Below are 19,485 nucleotides of genomic sequence, written 5' to 3'. Positions count from 1 at the left end.
TCCCACAGTATGAGTTATTAGGACTTTCCCTATTCCCTTCACATATGGAATGTGGGAAGAATGATTTCTTAAATGCCCCTGTACACACTGTAATTAGTCTAATCTTGTCTTCACACTCTTTACAGTAGCAATATGTAGAAGGTTGCAGTATATCCCTAGATTCATCACTAAAAGTTGTTTTTTTAAACTTACTTAGTAGATGTTTATGGGACAGCTTGCTTTTGTCTTCAAGAGTTGGCCAGTTAGTTTCTTTCAGCACTTCTGTGACACTTTCCCATGAGTTAAACAAACTTATGATCATTTGTGCTCCCCTTTTTTGCATATGTTACATATCCCTTGATAGCACTATTTGGTACAGGTCACACACACTTGCACAATATTTGAATGTTGCCAAAGTTGGGGTGAATTCTTAATAGATCCATAATTATTTAAAGTACGGCCAATTCAAGAAAATTAAACAGTTCAAATATGATTTACAGCTACTTGTTTTGTAACAAGAGTGCTTTAAAGCGCAAGTGGCACAAATCCACATTTCTTTTTTAGTTAGTGACAGGATCATGTGTAGAAAAAATTATTTTGTTAAGTACACAAAAGGTGTGAGTTGTAGTCACCTACCAACTGCACAGGTAGCAGCACAAGTGGTCTAATTGGAAGTTACACCACTAGACATGTCACTGTAATCCAGTTGTATTGACACACTGAGTACATTTGTTGTGTATTTATCATCAGACTCAGACCTATCCAGTGCTACAGTCAAGAGTTGGGTTTCTTTTATTTTTTGAGTAATTACTCTCAACTATTTAAAGTTTAATGACTTTACAAGCTTTCATTACATCATAGTTTTGTATATTAAGTATAAATTAAGAGCCAAAACATGTTATATGGTTAGAAAGTAAATGTGTGCACAGCATAAACTAAAAATGTAGTTACACTACTAGTCCTGTCAACATTTATGCCTAGGGTGTGTAGAACAGGTTGTACTTCTGGGTGTCTGAGTCCATAACAATAAGTAAAAGTAAACACAAAGTACAATAGAACCGGTATTTCTATTGCCTGTACCTTTATGAAAATCAGTGACTGATATGAATGTTCTTGTAATTTTACAGGATTTACCTATGGTAATTTCTTTGTTTCGGAGGATGACAAATTCAATCAAAGTGATGGTGATGAAGCAGAAGCAGTTGTAGAGGGCTGACCAAAGAGATGCCAAAAAAGAAAAATAATTGAGTGTAAACATGCTGAAGGAAAGAGGAAATATAATGCAGGGAAATCTTTCATCATTGCAGGAAAAGAATTTAGTAATCCCAATTGCTGCTGTAAAAAATGTTTCAATAGAATTTAAGAGCAACCACAATGATGTATGTTTGAGTCTTTTTAAAAAATTGGAACTTATTCTGCTCAAAATGCACAGACATGTGGCCTGGTAAAACAAGAAGCACCACAATGTCTTTGACCAGCAGTTTATGCCAAAAGGGAAAAATGTACTACTAATACATTTCATTATAGTATTGATGATAAAAGTGAAATTGTATGTAAGAGAATGATTTCTTGGAAACTTATAAAATATCTGATGGTAGAATGATGAGGCAAGAAAGCTCCTGCAAACAAAACCTCTGAAGAAAAAATGGTACTAGTAAGGGAGCACATCTCATCATTCCCCTGTTACCACTCAAACTACAGATGAAGGCATAATCCAAACACTGTTATGTCCAACAAAGACTTTTTGTCTGTTGAGAGCCTACTAAAAAATTACCAAGAGGAAGAAAGGCAGTGAGGAGTATCCTGTATCATGGTTAAACTTGCAGTAGGTTCAGTACCAGAAGAGTGAACTATTCACGATCCTTTTTAAGGACACTCCTTCACAGTACATGCCATTTTATAAGCTTTTTGTAGCTTTATGCCAGGATCTAAAGAAGCGAAACCTGTCAATATTCGTAACATAAATCAGGGGAAGCTGTACAGAGATCTGCACCCTGTCACAAAGGAAACAAAAAAGACATGGTAGACCTTTCCGCATACATCCCCCTGGTCCATTTCTATGAGAACCTTGTTTCCAGTGAGAATGCCATTGACTTGGGCCCACCGCACAACTCAGATAAAAGTAGAATAAAACGGAGAAAAATCCAGGATGGAATAAAGACAATATTATGAAAAGGATAGTTGCTACTCATCATATAGCAGTAATGCTGAGTTGCCTACCCTCTTTCCACTTCATTCCTGTATGCTCTCACAAACATCACTTTACTGTCCCCCACCCAAACCCTTCTGTCCCTCCCCGTACCTGCCCCGGCTTCCTCCGTGCCTCCACCCTCAGACTGCATCTCCCATTATGTGCAGCTGCTCACAGTCTGGCCTCACAACCAGAGACTGTGTTCACATGTATGCAATACGTATTTGCATGTGTGTGTGTGTGTGTGTGTGTGTGTGTGTGTGTGTGTGTGTGTGTGTTGTCTAATAATTCCAATAAAGGCTTTTTTGGCTGAAAGCTTACTCGTTTGACAGTCTTTTTGTTGTGCCTATCTGCATCTCTGCTATATAGTTAGTAACAATTATCCTTTTCATAATTCATGATATTGTCAAACGAAAGCAATGATGATGAGTAGAAAGTAAAGGTTAACAGAGTGTGTTTAATTTATCAATAATGTATTTTTTTTACTATCATGAATGTTTCTGTTGTCAACAAAATCTTCCATCTGGTTACAACACAAGTGGTATAACTACATTCAGACATTTGTACACAGACAAAAACATAGTAAATTTTCAAAAACATGTAAATTTAAATTAAAAATAAGTTTATTGTGGACATTTAAGATAAAAAACACAAAAAATTACACCATTGATTTTTTTATAACAATTCTAATGAAACATTAAATATCTCAAAATAAAGATGATGTGACTTACCAAACAAATGTGCTGGCAGGTCGATAGACACACAAACAAACACAAACATACACACAAAATTCAAGCTTTCACAACCAACAGTTGCTTCTTCAGGAAAGAGGGAAGGAGAGGGAAAGACGAAAGGATGTGGGTTTTAAGGGAGAGGGTAAGGAGTCATTGCAATCCCGGGAGCGGAAAGACTTCCCTTGGGGGGGGGGGGGGGGGGAGGGGGGGGGAAGGACAGGTATACACTCACACACACACACACACACACACACACACACACACACAGACAGACACAAGCAGACATTTGTGTTTTTAGGTATATTTTTCCCACGTGAAATGTTTCCCTATATTATAAAGATGATGTGAGTTACACCGTTTGTTCTTTAAGGGGCTCCTGTATTAGCTGTGCACCACAATTTTAACATTGTGTATACAAACATGTCAACATGAGGAGATTTCTTAGGCAACACAATCATTTTCCATGATACTCTCTTCAGGAACCACCTGACATGTATGTCTATAGTATAATACACTGACTTGTATCTGATTCTGAAGGCAATGGTGTAGGGAGCAACCAAGACAAGACCAAGGAATGCAGTTTCTCATATGCTCCAGTTCCTGATTACTCTTTTTGCCCGTCAACAACTGCATCCAACAGAAAAAAATGATACATTTTACAATAAATTGGAAGCAGGTAGAATGCTACAGGGTATCAGCATATGTGAGAATAAAGCAAAATGAGCAAACTGACATAGCAGCCAAGGACAACTGTTGTAGTCACAGATTAAACAATGTTACATTCTCTTGCAGACGGTAAACTCACTATTGAACCAGAAGGTCATGCATCATTGGGGAGAAGAAAGACCAGAGTGAGGGATGTGAAACTGTTGATGGTGAAACTAAGTATCTGTCCATGGCATTTCTGCTTCTGGTTACAGAAATAAGATCAAGCCTCACTCATCGATCTACATATAGCACATAGTCTCTTGCACAAAGCTTATTGCTCCGGCAAGAGGATCCACCCATTTGTACTGCCTGTGTTGTATGCATTTTGGTATGTAGAATTTTAATCGACTGATATTTATGTTCTGACAAAAGAGCAACTGCAACTTTGTGTCGATCTTCCTTCAGTTTTGCTTATAAACAAGATAAGTGGGGTAAAATTTATATAACTTTATGTATTGCCTAAGCTCCTGTCTAAGCTCATATGCTGTAGCTTTTACTGCCACACAGACTGTCTGGCTCATCCTTTTTAGTCCAGTGATAAGCTAGTGCCATTTTTTGCTGTTCTACTTTAGATTGTTCTTTGTACATTTCTATTTTTATTCAAAGTCTTAGAATTAAAAAAATAAACTGATTTCACAGTGTATGTACATGGGAGGGAACATTTTAGGCTTCTGGTATTTATGGAACTAGCATATTTTAATTCTTACTGGCCATTTTCCATTTTATCATTTCGTTTCTTTTAATCACACTCAACTCATAAGAGTAATTGTAGACACTTAAGACTTAGTTTTCATGTTCCACACTAATATATCATCATCATCACACTATTATACTGGAACAAAGGAAATTACTCATATCATTTAAAACAGGCTGGGTTTAATGAGCTTTCCTTGGATTTGACATAATTTCATTCACATTTTGCCATTGTCTGGATAAAATAAATTTAGAATAAAAATATTTTCTTCTTTCTGCATGCAATCATTAAACCAAGATGTCAGGTGATTTTACATTTGGCTTAAAAGTGAAAAACCTATCAACATACTCAGTTCACACTATATGGCTACTACACTTTAGTTCTGTATATTTTAATTTTCATGATGCAGAGTACTCCTAAAGTCTAAAAATGTTCAAATTCTGATCATAGATCACCTGTTGGATGTAATCCATTAAACCCTTGAAAAATCAATTAAACCCTTGAAAAAGGAAAGAAAGGAGCTCTTCAGAGATTAATCAAAAAGTGGTTGCATATTCCTTAGTCCCAAGTGACAAAATATCTGGAAAGGCCTACGCACAATAAGCTAATGCCATCCACACTAGTCTAAACTCTAAAATGAATGAAGAACAGAATTTTCATTCACTTTATACCTACAGAAAATAAAACCAAAAAACAAAAATTGATGCTTCAGTTTGTCAGCAAAAACAAATACCTTGACCATGTAAATCTTAGTCCATTTAAGGATATTTATGTTACTGGCTTCTTTGCATAGAACAAGCATTTTTCAACTTATTGTCCTTCCACATAGAAAATAAAAAAGTTCATTTTCACTACAGATTCATATTATAGATACTTTACTACTTACGTGGAATTTGTAAGCTCAATCAGAGTTCTGAACAAGTTCCCAAAAAATCCACCTGTGACTGCTTCCTTTCCATTTTCATGTCCAACTTGGATGTAAAAGTTATTCACCTAAGAATAAAATGTATGATTTCATTACTGAGAGCTGTCTTGGAACTGTGATGATGATCAAGTTTAATTTCTGCATTTACATTTATACACATAATCTGCAAATCACTGTGAAGTGAGGATACTTAGCATGGTACCATATGTTAGGGTTTTTTCTCATTTCAGTTGTGTATGGTGTGTAGGAAGTTTGACTGCTTTGGGTGCGATAATTAGTCTCATTTTGTCTTAATGGTCCCTACAGCAAGGAAACATAGTATTCAGATTATCTCTAGATTTTTCACTTAATACAGATTCTTAAAATTTGTTAGACTTTTGAGGCATAATTTGCATCTGTCTTCAAGTGTCTATCACTTCATTTTCTTCATTACTTCACATGATGCTCTCCTGTCAGTCAAACAAACCTGTAACCATTTGTGCCACTCTTCGGGCAATATTCTAACATAGGACGCACGAGTGATCTACAAGCAGTCTCCTTTATGGGGTAACTGAGTTTTCCATTATCCTCCTGATGAACCATAGCCGTCCACCTGCCTTACCTACAGCTCAGCGCATGTGCTCATTACACCAAGGTATTTGCATGAGTTGACTGATTCTAAATGTCATCTTCAAAACAGAGAGACAGATGAGGGAGCAAGGTGAGATAGTACATCTTGCTGTAAGGCACTGTTGCCACTGGTTTATACACCCATATATACACCAACACATATGTGAAGTAAGCAATAAGTGAAAATGTTCATAATACAGAAGGTACATATACTCACCAAGTAGTATCATGTTAAAATACAATAAAATATGTATGCAAAATACCAAGTGCTAATTCTTCTAGCAATACAGAGCCTAAGTCTGGAGGAAAAGTGGCAGCTTACCAGACAAGAAATATGGAAGGAAATGACTTGGTATTGCAGAAGGTTTGCCAAAACTTTAGAAGTAACAGAAAGCATAGAAGGCAAATCAGAGATGAGTGGAAATATATCATAAATGAGGCAAAAAGAGAGTCAAATCTAGTGCGGGAAAGAGAGAGAGAGGGAGAACGAGAGAGGTAGAGAATTTAAAAAATTGATATGAAAAGATATTGAAACACTAAGATAAGAAAAGGAGAATAAGATCAAAAAATTACATGTTGCCAGTTAGGCACTGAGAACTAAGCACATGCTGCAACACAAGTCTCTTTTAAAAGTTTTGAGGAACTGACATTGGGAGTGAGAAACAAAACAGTACACATTACATCACAGTCATGATTAATACAAGCGCTGCAACAGGATGCTGTCTATTGGCACCAAATGATTTCTGTGAAAGTTTGCTTTTAACCTAATTGATTGATTGATTTCTCTATTAATCCATGTAACAATTTACATTGTGTGGATTTCGTCAGCAAAGTCATATACAATATAATATACCTACAATTTATACACATAAAATTAGTATTTACACACATTTTTGAGGTATCTTACATTTCTTTTATGTCCTTGTGTAATTTTCTTATAGTACTGTACAATTCTGGATTTCATATTATAATTATTTCCTCATGCATTACAATGCAGGCTACTTTAATTACACTACATGTTTTAGTTCAGATAGTCCGTTACTGCGTAATAACTTTTATTTAATAAAAAAAAATAGTTTTGTTTTGAACTGTCCAATTGTGTCAATATTTTTTTGGGGTAATTTATTATATAATTTAATGATGTTGTACAACAAGCTCTGCTGAGTTTTGACTTTATTTTTCCTGTCTAGATGCAGATTGTATTGGTTTCTAGTTTCATAGCTGTGTACTAAAGAATTTTTCATATAGCAGTCAATATTTTTTTTTACATACATAATACTTTGTAAAATGTATTCACAGGGGACAGTTAGGATTTCCAGCTTTTGGAAATGTTCAAGGCAGTGAGCCCTACTGCCACTCTTGGTTATTATACAAATTGCTCTTTTCCGTAATTTGAAAACTATTTGAATAGTTTTACTGTTGACTCCCCAAAATATTATTCCACAGGTAATAACAGAGTGGATATAAGAAAAATATACAGATCTGACACATGTAGTATCACGCACTGCAGTCAGAATTCTAAGAGTATAGCTGCTGTAGTATTTTAATATGTTCTTCCCACTTTAACTGACTGTCAACATGCATACCAAGAAATTTTGTGTAGTCTACACATTCTATAGTTTCATTGTTTAACTTAAAGTTGTTATAGTGTGGTTTTTTGCAGACATAGAAGTTAACAGCATCTGTTTTTTTTTTTTTAATTATGTATTAGCTTATTATTGGATGCCCACTCAAGTACACTGTTTAGTGTTTGTTTGGCTTTTTCTTTCAGTGCATCTGGTGATTTGTCACTGATTAGAACATTTGAGCCATCTGCAAACAATACTGTTTGTCCATGCTTGATGCTCTGTGCGAAGTCATTTATGTAAATGAGGAACAGTATTGGGCCAAGGACACTACCCTGTGGACACCTATTTTTACACAATTTGGGTGTGAAGTATACTTTACAATGTAGTTTGAGCAACTTGAAATATGTGAGATTTCAGTTATCTGTCTTCTATTTTTTAGATATGACTGGAACCACTTTTTCACAAGCCCTCTTATTCCCAGTTCATCTGATTTATTTAACAATATGTTGTGGTCTACTGAATCAAACGTTTTAGTTAGGTCAAGAAATATACCTGTTGTGTAGTTCCTTTTATCTAATGCTTCTAGAATGTGTTTTGTGAGGTGTGCTGTTGTTGATTCTGTGCTTTTCCCTTATCAAAATCCAAACTAGTCAACAGACAGTAAGTTGTATTTATTTAAATAATTCGTTAGCCTATCTTTCACAATAGTTTCTAATATTTTTGCAGAACATGAGAGTAGAGAAATTGGCCTATAATTTTCAGTTTTTCCTGCATCACCTTTTTTGAAGAGAGGTAGTAATTTAGCATATTTTAAATAGTCTGGAAAGTAGCCATGCTTGAAAGATTGATTTATAATATCAAGTGAAGGTGGAAGTAGGCTCTTGATATAGTCCTTAAGTATAAAAATGGGGACTTCATCCAGACCAGCTGAGTTTTTGTTTTTCAGTTTACTGACTGCTTTATAGACTTCTTCCTGTGTTGTAGGGAATAAAACCATTGAGTGTGATACACCATTATTTGGCTTTTTGACCTGATGGGCTGTTAGAAAATTTTCCTGTAATTCCTATGCTATTAAAGTAATCATTTATATAGTTTGCCAAATATATTGGATCTTTTATTAGAGTCCCTTCATCTTTGATTTTCAAGTTTGACAGATTCATTTTCCTGGTACCAGTTTCCTGCTTCACAATCTTCCATACTGCCTTTTTTTTTTCAGCAGAGAGCACCAGTTTGGGGTTACGAGCTCTCTGTGCTGCAAGCAATATTTTCCTATATTATTTTCCTATATCTTTTACAAAAGAGTGAGAAAGCAGAATTAGTTTGGCTGTGTTTAATGGAGCTCAGGTACTTTAGTGTTTCAGATGATTTTTGATGCCTTTTGTGACCCACGTGTTATTTCCTGCTGTTGATAATGGACATAATACTTCAGGAAATGTTTCTTCAGAATTTAATGTAAACAATGTCATGAAATTTTTGAATTTTTCATTTGCATCTACCTCTGAATATACTGAGTCCCATTTTTGTCCTGCTATCTGTTTGGCAAACTCATATCTATTTTGTTTCGAAAAAATTCTTCTGTAAATATGCATTTTCTTTGTTTCTTCTGGAGCCACTTTTATATTAATGATTTGACCTGAGTGATCAGATAATCCTATCTCTGCTACCACCACCTCACAGTTTTCTTTGCCTAAATCTGTTCATACCTGATCAACAGTTGCCTTTGAGTATTTTGCTATTCTGGTTGCACTGTTAACCATTGGAACTAGATTGAACCTTTGATAAAGACTTTGTAATGAGTCCCATGTAGAATCAGGATTCAGTTTATCTACATTTAGGTCTCCACATAAGAGAATGTGGTTCTTTGGAGTGGATATCTTATCAAGAACATGGAGAAAAAGATATTGAAGTCTCCATTAGGAGATCTGTATATTCATAAGATAATCAAATTCCTACACCTGTATTGGTCCCTGATTTCAACTGCCACCAGTTCAAAATGTTGCTCTTCACTGATTACACCTAAATTGCTTCTGGTCTTATACTGATAATTTTGTTTTACATAAATACAACACCCTCCACACTTCATAGAAGTCCTACAGTATGCACACGCTAAATTATAAGACTGCAAGACTAATTGATTAATTTCAGCCTCATTGCACCAATGCTCAGTGAGACACACAACTGAGCACTCTGTAGACTCCAGCTCCACTTCTAGCTGTTGGGTCTTATTTGCTAGGGAACATATACACTCCTGGAAATGGAAAAAAGAACACATTGACACCGGTGTGTCAGACCCACCATACTTGCTCTGGACACTGCGAGAGGGCTGTACAAGCAATGATCACACGCACGGCACAGCAGACACACCAGGAACCGCGGTGTTGGCCGTCGAATGGTGCTAGCTGCGCAGCATTCGTGCACCGCCGCCGTCAGTGTCAGCCAGTTTGCCGTCGCATACAGAGCTCCATCACAGTCTTTAACACTGGTAGCATGCCGCGACAGCGTGGACGTGAACCGTATGTGCAGTTGACGGACTTTGAGCAAGGGCGTATAGTGGGCATTCGGGAGGCCGGGTGGACGTACCGCCGAATTGCTCAACACGTGGGGCGTAAGGTCTCCACAGTACATCGATGTTGTCGCCAGTGGTCGGCGGAAGGTGCACGTGCCCGTCGACCTGGGACCGGACCGCAGCGACACACGGATGCACGCCAAGACCGTAGGATCCTACGCAGTGCCGTAGGGGACCGCACCACCACTTCCCAACAAATTAGGGACACTGTTGCTCCTGGGGTATCGGCGAGGACCATTCGCAACCATCTCCATGAAGCTGGGCTACGGTCCCACACACCGTTAGGCCGTCTTCTGCTCACGCCCCAACATCGTGCAGCCCACCTCCAGTGGTGTCGCGACAGGCGTGAATGGAGGGACGAATGGAGACATGTCATCTTCAGCGATGACAGTCGCTTCTGCCTTGGCGCCAATGATGGTCGTATGCGTGTTTGGCGCCGTACAGGTGAGCGCCACAATCAGTACTGCATACGACCGAGGCATACAGGGCCAACACCCGGCATCATGGTGTGGGGAGCGATCTCCTACACTGGCCGTACACCTCTGGTGATCGTCGAGGGGACACTGAATAGTGCACGGTACATCCAAACCGTCATCGAACCCATCGTTCTACCATTCCTAGACCGGCAAGGGAACTTGCTGTTCCAACAGGACAATGCACGTCCTCATGTATCCCGTGCCACCCAACGTGCTCTAGAAGGTGTAAGTCAACTACCCTGGCCAGCAAGATCTCCAGATATGTCCCCTATTGAGCATGTTTGGGACTGGATGAAGCATCGTCTCACGCGGTCTGCTCGTCTAGCACGAACGCTGGTCCAACTGAGGTGCCAGGTGTAAATGGCATGGCAAGCCGTTCCACAGGACTACATGCAGCATCTCTACGATCGTCTCCATGGGAGAATAGCAGGCTGCATTGCTGCGAAAGGTGGATATACACTGTACTAGTGCCGACATTGTGCGTGGTCTGTTGCCTGTGTCTATGTGCCTGTGGTTCTGTCAGTGTGATCATGTGATGTATCTGACCCCAGGAATGTGTCAATAAAGTTTCCCCTTCCTGGGACAATGAATTCACAGTGTTCTTATTTCAATTTCCAGGAGTGTATTTTGGTGAACAACTGTTAAGTAATTTTTGCCAACACTATTTGCATTCCCACCTTTTTTGGTTTTAATGTCGTTCTGTGTTGGTTCAACTGCTTCCTTATTATGATTACACCCGCATTTTTTGTTTGCATATGGTATTCTTGGATAGTAACCCCCTGCAGACCGTATCAGTTTCCCTTATTTTTTATAATTTTACATAAGTCCAGGAGCATTTTGCTGAAAGTCATTGCACCTAGTCTGTTTAGGTGCAGGCCATCCCTACCCAGACATTTGTCATCGAGAAATTTATTTGGGTCAACAAATACAACACCAAGTTCATCATAGACAAGCTGGTCATTATTTTGTCAAATAGTGACATTTTTGAAGAGCCAGTGCTGTTATGTGTCACAGAGTGTTTATAACATACAGAAGCAACCAACCACAATTTAGTTTTGGTTTACCTTAATGAAAAATCACCATTACTGGTTTCAAATATGCACATTTGTCATCATATGGCTCACATGATTTTATCAGAGCACACTGTATTTGATTTATTTGTATGTGTGTTGCCCTAGGACCAATAAATCATATGGTAGTACTACAGTGTTATGCAGTTATGATGAATAATCACACAATACTGATACAGTGTAGCATACTTTTATTAACAAAAGGAGTGGAACATCCAAATGCAACACATTTATAAGGTGAGCAAGAGTCAGAGAGTTTTGTGCAAGGTCCTGGTTGACTGCCAGTGATGATGTTTGTCAGTAAAATGTTCCCACAACATGATGTGTTGATTTACAGGTTGTTTACCCTATCATAAACAAAAAATAACGATTTCAAACTGAATTTCATTTGATCATGGGACAGGTCACATGTAAATCAATGTACAATTTGTTTTGAAACAAGTATGCAAGACATCTAACAGTGGATGTTTAAATTAGCTGCTGTTTCAATAAAGTAAAGCAAAACAAAATTGTTACTGGTTACTCATGTTGTTGTTGTTGTTGTTCTTGTTGTGGTCTTCAGTCCTGAGACTGGTTTGATGCAGCTCTCCATGCTAATCTATCCTGTGCAAGCTCGTTCGTCTCCCAGTACCTACTGCAACCCACATCCTTCTGAATCTGCTTAGTGTATTCATGTCTTGGTCTCCCTCTACGATTTTTACCCTCCACACTGACAACCAATGCTAAATTTCTGATCCCTTGATGCCTCAGGACATGTCCTACCAACCAATCCCTTCTTCTAGTCAAGTTGTGCCACAAACTTCTCTTCTCCCCAATCCTATTCAATACCTCCTCATTAGGTACGTGATCTACCCACCTAATCTTCAACATTCTTCAGTAGCACAACATTTCAAAAGCTTCTATTCTCTCTTTGTCTAAACTATTTATTGTCCATGTTTCACTTCCATACAAATACTTTCAGAAACGACTTCCTGACACTTAAATCAATACTGAATGTTAACAAATTTCACTTCTTCAGAAACACTTTCCTTCCCATTGCCAGTCTACATTTTATATCCTCTCTACTTCGACCATCATCAGTTATTTTGCTCTCCAAATAGCAAAACTCCTTTACTACTTTAAGTGTCTCATTTCCTAATCTAGTTCCCTCAGCATCACCCGACTTAATTCGACTACATTCCATTATCCTTGTTTAGCTTTTGTTGATGTTCATCTTATGTCCTCCTTTCAAGACACTGTCCATTCCGTTCAGCAGCTCTTCCAAGTCCTTTGCTGTCTCTGACAGAATTACAATGTGATTGGCGAACCTCAAAGTTTTTATTTCTTGTCCCTGGATTTTAATAGCTACTCCAAATTTTTCTTCTGTTTTCTTTACTGCTTGCTCAATATACAGATTGAATAACATCTAGGAGAGGCTACAACCCTGTCTCACTCCCTTCCCAACCACTGCTTCCCTTTCATGCCCCTCGACTCTTATAACTGCCATCTGGTTTATGTACAAATTGTAAATAGCCTTTCACTCCCTGTATTTTACTCCTGCTACCTTTAGAATTTAAAAGAGAGTGTTCCAGTCAACATTGTCAAAAGCTTTCTCTAAGTCTACAAATGCTAGAAACGTAGGTTTGCCTTTCCTTAATCTTCCTTCTAAGATAAGTTGTAGGGTCAGTATTGCCTCACGTGTTCCAACATTTCTACGGAATCTAAACTAATCTTCCCCGAGGTCAGCTTCTACCAGTTTCTCCATTCATCTGTAAAGAATTCGTGTTAGTATTTTGCAGCTGTGACTTATTAAACTGATAGTTCAGTAATTTTCACATCTGTCAACATCTACTTTCTTTGGGATTGGAATTATTACATTCTTCTTGAAGTCTTAGGGTATTTCGCCTGTCTCATACATCTTGGTCACCAGATGGTAGAGTTTTGTCAGGACTGGCTCTCCCAAGGCCGTCAGTAGTTCTAATGGAATGTTGTCTACTCTCGGGGCCTTGTTTCGACTCAGGTCTTTCAGTGCTCTGTCAAACTCTTCACGCAGTATCATATCTCCCATTTCATCTTCATCTACATCCTCTTCCCTTTCCATAATATTGTCCTCAAGTATATCGCCCTTGTATAGACCCTCTGTATACTCCTTCCACCTTTCTTCTTTCCCTTCTTTGCTTAAAACTGGGTTTCCATCTGAGCTTTTGATATTCATACAAGTGGTTCTCTTTTCTCCAAAGGTCTCTTTAATTTTCCTGTAGGCAGTATCTATCTTACCCCTAGTGAGATAAGCCTCTACATCCTTAAATTTGTCCTCTAGCCATCCCTGCTTAGCCATTTTGCACTTCCTGTTGATCTCATTTTTCAGACGTTTGTATTCCCTTTTGCCTGCTTCATTTGCTGCATTTTTATATTTTCTCCTTTCATCAGTTAAATTCAATTTTTCTTCTGTTACCCAAGGATTTCTACTAGCTCTTGTCTTTTTACCTACTTTCTCCTCTGCTGCCTTCACTACTTCATCCCTCAAAGCTACCCATTCTTCATCTACTGTATTTCTTTCCCCCATTCCTGTCAATTGTTCCCTTATGCTCTCCTTGAAGCTCTGTACAGCCTCTGGTTCTTTCAGTTTATCCATGTCCCATCTCCTTTAATTCCCACCTTTCTGCAGTTTCTTCAGTTTTAATCTGCAGTTCATAACAAATAGATTGTGGTCAGAGTCCACATCTGCCCCTGGAAATGTCTTACAATTGAAAACCTGGTTCCTAAATCTCTGTCTTACCATTATTTAATCGATCTGAAACCTTTTAGTATCTCCAGGGTTCTTCCATGTATACAATCTTCTTTTATGATTCTTGAACCAAGTGTTAGCTATGATTAAGTTGTGCTCTGTGCAAAATTCTACCAGGCGGCTTCCTCTTTCATTTCTTACCCCCAATCCACATTCACCTACTACGTTTCCTTCTCTCCCTTTTCCTACTACTGAATTCCAGTCACCCATGACTATTAAATTTTCATCTCCCTTCACTATCTTGATAATTTCTTTTATTTCATCATACATTTCTTCAATTTCTTCGTCATCTGCAGAGCTAGTTGGCATATAAACTTGTAGGCATGGGCTTCGTGTTTATCTCAGCCACAGTAATGTGTTGACTATGCTGTTTGTAGTAGCTTACCCACACTCCTATTTTTTTATTCATTATTAAACCTACTCCTGCATTACCCCTATTTGATTTTGTATTTATGATCCTGTATTCACCTGACCAGAAGTCTTGTTCCTCCTGCCACCGAACTTCACTAATTCCCACTATATTTAACTTTAATCTATCCATTTCCCTTTTTAAATTTTCTGACCTACCTGCCCAATTAAGGGATCTGACATTCCACACTCCGATCCGTAGAACGCCAGTTTTCTTTCTCCTGATAATGACATCCTCCTGAGTAGTCCCCACCTGGAGATCCGAATGGGGGACTATTTTACCTCCGGATATTTTACCCAAGAGGACACCATCATAATTAACCATACAGTAAAACTGCATGCCCTCGGGAAAAATTACGGCTGTAGTTTCCCATTGCTTTCAACCATTCGCAGTACCAGCACAGCAAGGCCGTTTTGGTTAGTGTTACAAGGCCAGATCAGTCAATCATCCAGACTGTTGCCCCTGCAACTACTGAAAAGGCTGCTGCCCCTCTTCAGGAACCACACATTTGTCTGGCCTCTCAACAGATACCCCTCCGTTGAGGTTGCACCTACGGTACGGCTATCTGTATCACTGAGGCACACAAGCCTCCCCACCAACGGCAAGGTCCATGGTTTATATATTCTATACATATGCTGCCTGCATGTTATGCACATGACGTACCTGGTGGTTGCCACTGAAATTTAAAATGCTGGATGATAGTCACACATAAATTGGTATAAGACATGATTTTTTCACAAGGACCTCTTCCTTTGATAGTACATTTTTCTCATAAAAGAGCAAAGGTAGTTTTAAGAAGGGTGCATAGGAGAATTTCACTAGGGATAACCAAACAGATAATATCAAATGAAAGTATTAATTCTCTACCATATCAATTAACCTTTTGAACATTAGACCTAAGATTGAACCGTGTCACATACAGTTCCATCCATAAACACAGTCTGAGACAGCACCACTCACACAAGACCACCTCTTACCAGCTTTGTAATAGTGCTTGACATACAGCATTGCTTCACCATACTTTCTCAAGTTCTTATCACATGGCTACAACCTATCCATCATCATGATAGTTACCTAAAAACCAGCTCACATTGTAGTGAAACTTTTTCAGATTGTCAGTAACATCATTGCTTCATTGTCTTGAAAAAATATTTTGACAAGCTCCCTACTTTCTGTGTTCAGGAAAAGCCGAGATTTCTCTATGGACTGTGCTCCTCCTTTGCCTAACGAATATGTCAGACCAACTGTATATCTCTGGAAATGCGATCCTGGCCTGGGACGTAGTTTGGGGGAGGGGGGGGGGGGGGGGGCAGGCAGTGTCTAAGAGCCAATTCATGGTGCTGTCTGTCTCTTCCATCCACCATTTTTTTTTTTTTAAATAGCCGCATCAGAAGCCAAACATTACATTTGATGTCTTGTTCCATCTTCGCTCTTTCCACTGCCCACTACTTTACTTTTCTCTCTGAGAAGTTGTCCTTGTAGAGAATTTCTCACACGTCCTGTGAAGCTGGCAAACATAACTGCAGAAGGCACAAGCTTCTGGCATCAGGGCTGTGAGAACAGTACAGCCAGATAGAACCATCCCTGAGTACTTAGGAAACGTAAAATAAAAGGTAGAAAGTAAAGTAATAGTTACAGTAACATAAAAGGTAAGGTAAGATAAAATGTTAAATAATGTAAAGTGTAAGGTAAGAGATATGGAAAAAGGTAAGATAGGGTGAAAGGTAAGTGAGCAAAAGTAACCATTAAATGAAACAACAAGTTTACTGTTACCAGTCACCATTTTATTTATTTCCACAATGCGTTTCAAAGGTTTAAACCTCCATCATTGGGTGGATTTACATTAGTTAGTATGACATTTGTGTGTGTGTTGTGTTACGATTTTTTGGAGGAAATTGTGGTGCTGCCTCCAGTGGTCACAGGTTCCTTTCGCTGTTGCAACACATCACTGTCACATTTGTAAACATTTGTTTACACACAGTGGTCACATAGTGGTCACAGGTTCCTTTCGCTGTTGTAACAAATCGCATGTATACTGTCACATTTGTAAATATTTGTTTACAAATGTAACAGTATACATGTGATGTGTTACGACACCGAAAGGAACCTGTGACCACTGGAGGCAGTGCCACAAGTTCCTCCAAAAATCGTAACACAACACACACACAAATGTCATACTAACTAACGTAAATTCACCCAATGATGGATGTTTAAACCTTTGAAACATATCATGGAAATAAATAAAATGGTGACTGGTAACAGTAAACTTGTTGTTTCATTTAATGTCAATAACAGTCACAGTAAAGGCTAACCTAAAATGTTCGGATTTAAAGCAAAAGTAAACATTTTAGATTGTCATTCAAGCCCATTGTAGTTAATTTAATCCACTAACATAAACAGTTATAATACTCAGTTCTTATAGAGAGAGCTCTATGTTTCAATTTCATCCCTGCCATTGGTATTTTTATATGTCTTGACACTTGCTAGATTAATAAAGTTCTTGCTGCTAGCTCATTCTTCCCATCACTGTGTTTCCTCCACTGCAATTTTGAGTTCTATGCTAGCAATTTTTGGAAGATCCTTCATATTTACTAAAACATGAAAAACATTAGCTATAGTATGGTAATGGAAAATAGTTCAGCATTATAGAAATGTATATAAACCACTATTTATTAAAACTGTAGCACCAGGAAGAACAGAAAATTACAAAATTTTACTTATTGTCCATAGACAGAGTAGCCAGAATGACACATGAATAAATTCGTAGATGATTTTGGGGTATACAGGGTGCAACATGTACTACATACAGCTGTCAACTATGGCATAGAGAATAGTTCCAACTTATCTCAGCATTGAGTTAATAGATACAGACATTATTATTCGCTGCTTCAACTCTATGCCAGAGTTGCAAGCTATAGTGGCTGGTAAGTACTGGTGTGCCATGCTCTTGGGAAGCTATGACCAGATGTCTTCAGTGATTGGAAATCCAGGAGAAAATGCTGGCTGCAGCAACAGTTGAACATCCTCTGCATTTGGGCAGATCATGACAGTGTGGGCAACACACACACTTGTATAACCTCATGGAAAGATAAGATGTCGGAGACCTTAAAGATAGGGCACAGTGACTGGCCTTAACACATCAAAAATACACTGTCAGAAAATCAACTTATTTCACTCTTTTAGAGGTTTCCATTTCACTCAAGAAATATATGAAGTGCTATTGACCTCTAAGTGTAATAAAATGATTACATTTACAGATCAATAGCACAAGTGGTTCTGACGTCCCAGGTATCGACCCATGCTGAAACATCCATATTATTATGTGGTGTAGCCTCCATGGGTGGCAGCTCAGGCACTGACTCTAGCATCCTGTTGATAATACAGATGGCAAGAACTGCCCTGGGTACATTATGCCATGCCTGCTCAACCTGTTCATGTAGCTCTGTAGAAGTTGTCAGCTGACGAGTCGCACAAGGCGCTTCTCATCCCATCGTATCTCACATTGCTCAATTAGAAATGAGTCTGGAGGTTGTGCTGGACAGGAAAGTTACTGCACATCTTGCAGAGCACACTGGGCTCCATGGGCAGTTTGTGGGAAAGCATTATTTGTTGGAACAACATGTCATCTACAAACATTCTGTATATACTGAACACTGATTGGCATCTCCTCCAGGAACACCAAAGGTGAAAAAGAGTTGTAGCTTATCACATCCCAGACCATAAGGGTAAAGGCAGTGTGTCATAGACAAATGAACTCTATGAGACAGCACTCGTCAGGTACATGTCATACATGCAAACAACCAACAGCCGCAGGCAGGCAGAATCTGCTTTCATTGCTGAAGAACACGGTGCACCATTTCATCTTCCAAGTGATCCTGCAATGGCACCAGTCAAGATGTGCATCTCAATGCTGTGGCATGAGTGGAACATGAGCTAGAGGTGTGTGTGCCAGTAGTCCTACTGCTAATAATCAGTTAGTTCACACCATTTTGTGTTGACACATCTGGGCTCACAACTCCTCTTATCTGTGCTGCGGTAGCTGTACAATCTGCCACTGCTGCCCTTACAATACAATGACCCTGGTGGACATCTGCACTGTGTGGTCATCCAGAACCTCATCTGCAGGTGTGAGAATGTTCATGCAACCACTGATACCACCATTGTTGCACAACTGACATAGCATGGGCAACCTGTGTGGCAATTTTCCAAAAGGAAAATCCTACCATTTGGAGGGTCACAAAGTGATCATTTTCAAAGTCACTTGGTTGGCTGTAGGAAGCACAAGTGCATCTCTAGGCATGGTTGCCTGCTTCCTTCACACATTACATCACATGGAGCCTTCTGGCTGAGAGCATTCCCTATTAACAGGTACAAATAAATTGCTGTCTCTGGATTAAAATCAACATCATCTTTCCAGATTTACTAAACTCGTTTTCTCAACAGTGTATGATGCCTGTTGCCAAAAAAAGGAGCTATGTGAACCAGAGTGATCATGTAACACACCAAACACCACCTCATACCTTCATGCCAGGTGCCGAGCCTGTGTAATGACAATTAAAGCAATCTGTCCATGTTTGTTCCCCTCAAGGCTTTTACACATGAATAAATCCATTGTGATTGGTTTATACAGAATCAGAACTCAACAGAGAAGACACTGGTGCCATTCCTATATCTAGATTTGTCTCTGGGTGCACCACTGTTGGCCCACCACACTCTGTTGCTGCATCAAGGGAACTTGTAATGGTGGTCATTGTTCTAACAGCCTGTGGTTGTCCACATGACATTGCAC

General features: G+C 38.8%; 1 protein-coding gene across 1 annotated transcript in view; it reads right to left on the bottom strand.

Annotated features, from left to right (window-relative positions):
* LOC126278729 (glutamate receptor 3-like) overlaps positions 1-19,485 on the bottom strand; it is a 91,963-nt gene that overhangs the window by 53,702 nt on the left and 18,776 nt on the right. The window contains exon 2 of the mRNA XM_049979005.1: positions 5,193-5,299. Within this exon, the coding sequence (XP_049834962.1) occupies positions 5,193-5,299 (107 nt within the window). The remainder of the gene's footprint in view (positions 1-5,192; positions 5,300-19,485) is intronic.

This window comes from Schistocerca gregaria, chromosome 6 (genome assembly GCF_023897955.1).
Source record: "Schistocerca gregaria isolate iqSchGreg1 chromosome 6, iqSchGreg1.2, whole genome shotgun sequence".
Lineage (NCBI taxonomy): Eukaryota > Metazoa > Arthropoda > Insecta > Orthoptera > Acrididae > Schistocerca > Schistocerca gregaria.
This window is presented reverse-complemented; position numbering and strand designations above follow the sequence as displayed.